The sequence below is a fragment of the Pterocles gutturalis genome, unplaced genomic scaffold (assembly GCF_000699245.1).
Source record: "Pterocles gutturalis isolate BGI_N339 unplaced genomic scaffold, ASM69924v1 scaffold21507, whole genome shotgun sequence".
Classification (NCBI taxonomy): Eukaryota; Metazoa; Chordata; class Aves; order Pterocliformes; family Pteroclidae; genus Pterocles; species Pterocles gutturalis.
In genome coordinates, this window is record NW_010110749.1 from 3,905 (window position 1) to 9,595 (window position 5,691).

At 45.7% G+C, this 5,691-nt stretch overlaps 1 protein-coding gene across 1 annotated transcript in view; it reads right to left on the reverse strand.

The window, feature by feature from the left end:
- Positions 1-704: 704 nt before the first annotated feature.
- CDHR1 (cadherin-related family member 1) overlaps positions 705-5,691 on the reverse strand; it is a gene marked incomplete at its 5' end in the record, with an annotated part of 11,687 nt that continues 6,700 nt past the window's right edge. The window contains one exon of the mRNA XM_010073520.1: positions 705-1,564. Within this exon, the coding sequence (XP_010071822.1) occupies positions 1,013-1,564 (552 nt within the window). The remainder of the gene's footprint in view (positions 1,565-5,691) is intronic.

The following is a 5,691-nucleotide window of genomic DNA, read 5'->3' on the forward strand; positions in this document are numbered from 1 at the left end:
AACATATGTGACTTTCCAGCACTTGTCTATATTTTTCACTTATAATTTTTCTCTCAGTTTTGTCTTGTCTTTCCTGCTGCTTTAATCACAGCCTTCTCCTGCTGGCCTCTCCCTCAGTGAGGGACACAGTGTCAGAAGGAAGCTGTATCGAGTACTGCTATTGAACTTCTGTGCTTGAATCTTGCCCCAGCTGGTCTAGGGAAGGCTGAGGTTGCCCTCCCGTCCTCTGAGTAGCAGGCAAGACCAGGGCAGAAGTGAAGCAGAGCATCATGTCAATGTACTCTGGCAAAACCCAGCATAAGCTGCAGGAAAATGAAGAACTTCTCCAAGCCTGCCCGCATACCTTTTGGGAATGAAGGTACTCAGGCCATGAGCACATTACTCCACCAGCTGTTGCAAAGTGCATCATGTCCTGAGGACAGCAGGTGCCACCTCAGACAGCAGGTACTGGCTATGTGCTATATTCTTGCCGCATGCAGTGTCACTGCTGTAGGAGACCTGCACATCAACTTTGTGCTGCTGCAACAGCCAGGCCAACGTCTGCAAAAATGGGTCTGGGATTTGAAGTGATGGGTTTTTGGAGACCTTAAACCCACCTGCCTGACCAGGTCAAAAGTGGCATCCACCAGTGCCTTGGCTGCAGAACACCTTGTTTGAAAACCAGGACTCTGGGTAGGGACCTCCAAAACGGGGGCAACCTGAACCCTGGCCACTTGGGGAGACTGTAACTGGCATGAGGGTACTCAGCACCCCGGTCAGACAGCTGCAGGGAGGGACCAACACTGAGACACAAGCCGAAGGAGCTGCAGTCGCAACTGGACACGAGCAGCAGCATTTGCTATGGATGGGGTGACTCTGTAGCATGTAACACTTGCAGAAGGTGAGGGGGGGCTATCACAGCGAGAAGCTGCTCTCAGTTCACAGGGTGCTGACAGACACAGGGGAGACCACAGCACATAAATACATCCACGCACAGCCACAATCCACAGTCTCTGGGGGGTGCTAAGCGCACCTAGATGTGGGGCTCACCGACAGCTGCATTCCTCTTCTCAAACTTCATTTTGAGCTCTGACACGAGGGCGTTGTGGGCGCTGCTGTGACCTCTCTTCTTCAGCTGCTTGTTTATAAACTTGGGAGTGAGAGAGCCGGACACAGTTGGCACTCGCCACCCTGGGGCATCCCCGCCGGGAGCCAGGGCAGGGGGCGGCGGGGGCGAGGGGGCGGTCGGCAGCACAGGGGCAACATGGATGTTGTTGTTGCTGTTCTCGTTGTGTAGGCTCTTGGCATCATACTCAACGACAAACTTCTCCGCAGCATTGCTGGGCCTCTTGAACTTCAGCCACTCCATCCTGACTGTCCGGGTCTGCGGAGTCTGTCTCTTTTTTATGATCCTTCTTACCGGCATGATTTTGTTGGACCGCTTATTGCGCCAGAACATGGCAGTAGAGATCATGATAGTTATCAGCACCATTATGCCCATGACACCAGCTAGCACTCCTAAGGCTTTCATGGGGTTATCTTTAGTTTGCATCAAAAAGGCGGCCATAGGCCCTTTGTGAAGAGTCTGTAAAAGAGTACAAAGAAAACACATGACTTACTCTATGGGACAGACAATGACCCTGAAATTTCATTTGTCCAAAATATGTAACAAGCAGGGCTGACTAATGGAAGTTGTCACTAAAAAAAAATGAGAGGTGAAGAGCCAGTCCAGGTTTGGAGAATTTAGATGGAGCAGGAGACTGGGCAAGCACTATGGCACTGCGAGATGGACGACTGTCGAACATGAAAGCTCACAGGAGTATTACCGCCAAATTAGGAGGGATTCCTGCGTGTCACCATAGTGCTTGTTTAACTTGCAAGAACTGAGCAAGAAAATAATTTCCTGCAGGATCTGCAGCTGTATTGTTGTACTACATTTCAGAGTTAATTTCCTAGGAATAATAGTGTTGAACCCAAACAGAAGTTTATGAGGAGAAAATGATCTTTCAAAAACAGTTGCAGGTGATACGGTGATGCAGTTTATAGGACTGAGCATGGCATTAAAAAGATTATGAGAAAACTTCACTTTATAAAATTACAATGAGTAGTTAGCAGGCATGTGCTGCATTCTGTTTTCAAGTACTCTTTTACAGACATAACAAAACTCTTTGAGGTAGGGGACATAAGTAAGAACTAAAGAGCTTTGTTTTTAGAAATAAAAGAAATAAGCAAAAACATAAGCTACATATGGCATATTAAGGACAAATGAATGGCTAGTTCACTTTGCAGCTTAGCACACTGTGCGTCTCGGAGGTCCCCGTATAATTTTGCGGATTTTGCCCTGTGGGTGGAGCTTGGATCTTTTCACACTTTTCCAGTACATGATGGTGGAGATCACCATTGTTACAGAAATGGTGGAAAGGACGCCACTCATGCAAATTCCAAATATTGTCCATGGACGCTTCTTGAGGCCTAAAATATAGGATTTTACCCTGGACTTGATCTGGAAATATCAAAAATAAGAGAAATGGTCAACCCTCGCGTTGTTATATTTGATAGGCCAGTATCTATTATAAATGCAACTAGGGAACTAGGGTAAAATGTGGACAGGATAGAAAGCATGTAAAATACAGGGAGCTAAGTGTTGAACTAGGCACAGGAGACGAGATGGTTGCAGTGACACTGAACTGAATCCAGAGACACTTAAAGAAGTTAGGAAGCATGTATAAACACCTGGTTGATCAGGGAATAAAGGATAGAAGTGCGGCATAGAGACTACCCTTATTCATGGCATGGTAATCCACTGTGGGACTATATTTCCAAGAGAAGTTCATAATGGATACAAGCTCCTGCAAGGGTATCTGGACAGAGAGTAGTGTTGTGCAAGGCCAGGAGATCCTTTAGAAATGGCACATTCATGAGCAGGTTTATGAAGAGCTGGTCACAATGCGATGTGTGGCTGCAGAGAGACAGGGCTACCCACTGTGCCCCCCTCCTCTAGCCTTGACTCCAGGAGGGAATCATCACCCACACTCTGCATGTCTAGTAACAGGTAATCTGCATTTTAGTCAGCAGCCTAAGCTCCCAGCTTTTGTCAATGGGAGAAAAGCACACCTCCAGAGCAGCAGTCACCACAAGCTAAAATAGGTATCAAAGACAGTGAGTACAAGGAGAGCCTTGTGACTAGCTTGGACTCAAACCTCTGACTTCTAGACATTTAAAGTGAGATCAGATGGATTTCCCTGTACGACTCTGAACTAGGATGCTCAACTCTCCACCTTCCCCAGTCTGTGGAGAGAGATGACCACAAGTGTCCTCAAAGGATGTTCAGGGTACCTCTTGTCATGTATTACACAGGAACACCATTTATTTTTAAATCACATCCCGAAACTAATGAAATATAAAGTCATTAATACACACCCCATTGTCTTCATGTCACTTCTGTATTTTCACAACCTACCTCAAACACATCATCCAAGACCACTTTTCCCTTGTCCTCAGTGTCTCTTATTGACAAGGATAAATGGGCGAAGAAATGCTATTGAAACTCTTAGACCACGTTACCTTACAGGTAGCGACTAATTTTCATCACTCTGCTGTGCAGAGTTTTTCCATTAGGAATGGCCCTAAGCTAGAAACCAAAAGCAGAGCAGCCCATGATTTTGGTGGAGCTTGGATTCACATCAGCTTTGCTGTTCTGCATTACATGGCTTTTGTGTACTTAAATCCCATCAGATGACAGAAATTCTACTCTGGCTTATTTAACTTCATGTGAAGGTCTGATGAAAGTGTCAGATAAACCCTGCTAAGTAGTACATGACCTGAAATGAGTTCATTTATTGTAACTGTTGTCAAGATCTATTTTGTAGTGAGGCACTGATGTCTAAATAGTATAGGCCCCAACACAAGGAAAAAGATGACATCTACTTAAGAAGATCCTGTATCTCAGTAATAATTATTTGACTAGCTACTTGAAAACCTCGAATAAATGGGATTAGACAGAAGTACATGTCTGTGTTGCCAGCGTACAACAGTTGCAGGGGTAAGAACTGATGGAAATTGTATGGTGAGTTTCAGAATTTAGCTTCATTCCTGTCCCCCTTGTCTCACTGATCTTGGCACCTGTTCAGAGCTTCCAGTTGTGAAGAGGTGATTAATACCAAAACTAATACCATTAATAGCCAGCTAGTTCGGCCTATATTCTAGCTACTGAGCCTGTACTATACAAAGATTTGCCTAGAATCAGCCTTGTATAACAACTCTTCTGTGAAGTCTGCATAAAACCATTTTGTAAGCATGCAGTGGGCCCAAGTTCTGCAGGGTGCTGAAGTGTCCAGCAGTCACTGGGACTTGCCAGCTTCTGAGAAGCTCTTACACTGACATGTGCCTTTGAAACTGTTTTCATAAGACCCAGCACTGTGTATTTTAAGTGCAGGTAGATGCTTTCAGGCTGCATACCTGAAGGGCAGGCTGTGGAAAACACCCCTCTGCAGCACGTGGGGCTTACTCTTGCCATCCTTCCTCCACAGTGGCTTGTTCCTCAAAAAACTGAGTTTGCCGAGAAGGATGCTTATGTCTCTCTTTGCTACTGAAATGGTGACTTATTTCCTTTGTTTTTCTGTCTCCTGCCACAACAGTTTGCAGTGTGCAGATACCCACACCGCCTGGCAGCTTCAGAAGAGCCTTTCATAACACATGGGGCTACAGTGACTAGGACAAGTGGGTGCTGCATCCAGAACCTGGACCCAACAGGAGCGTGAGGTTATGCTGTTCAGCCACAAGACCAGCTAAGGCTCACCACCTATATTTAGAAGTCTAAGTAAGTGGGTGAAGCTGCTAAGAGCCCAAGCTATTGCAGATTATAGACAACTCAGGCTGTCTCGACTTGAGCAAGTGGGTCTGTACAACAAACCAACTGGTTCTGAGGAACCTACTTCCACATATTCAGCATTTCTGGGGTTTTGCTTCAGATTGGTCTAGCCTAGTTGCAGGGATGGACTGCCTGCTAGTGCCAAAGCACAGTAGGTGTGCCCCCCAAACACATTTTTGCCTGAAATAAGTCTGCTTTGTGTGCTTGGAGCTATCTGGGACATGAACCACCCCACAGTATGTGGGGATGATCAGGAGATTTGCTTCAAAAATAACTCCTGATCCAATGTAGAACACAAGCTGCTCCCTCCAGTGCTTATCCCAAAGAGCTGTGCTATCACCATACATGAATTCTGCATTTACATCACTTTGCACTACAAACACAAGCATGGGGCAAGACTTCTCAAATCAAGGCAACCTCTTCCGAACAATTTTTTTCAAGTTCTATGAACTGTTTAAAGACGAGGCTACCTCTGCAAAAGTGGCAAAGGATGTTTAGCAAACACAGTTCCCATGGCTGCAGAGTTAGTATGAGAAAGGAGGAGATTTCCACATTAATTCACAGAAGGTATTTGTTGAATCTTTCAGTTAGGGGAATCTAAAACTGAGACTCACCAGCTATATTTAGAAGTCTAAATGAGTGGCCAAAGCTGTTAAGAACCACAGATTATGCTGTCTAAATGTGGACTTACTTAAGCCTCAGTCCATGAAAAGGTGTAAATAAACGCCCCCGTCTGTTTGCATAACCCCGGTGGAGTCATGAAGAGGCAGAGGGATCCCCCCCATCAGGTCAGCCTTCAGGATCACGAGTGGGAATCAGCTTTCCGTGAAAATCTCGGGCAG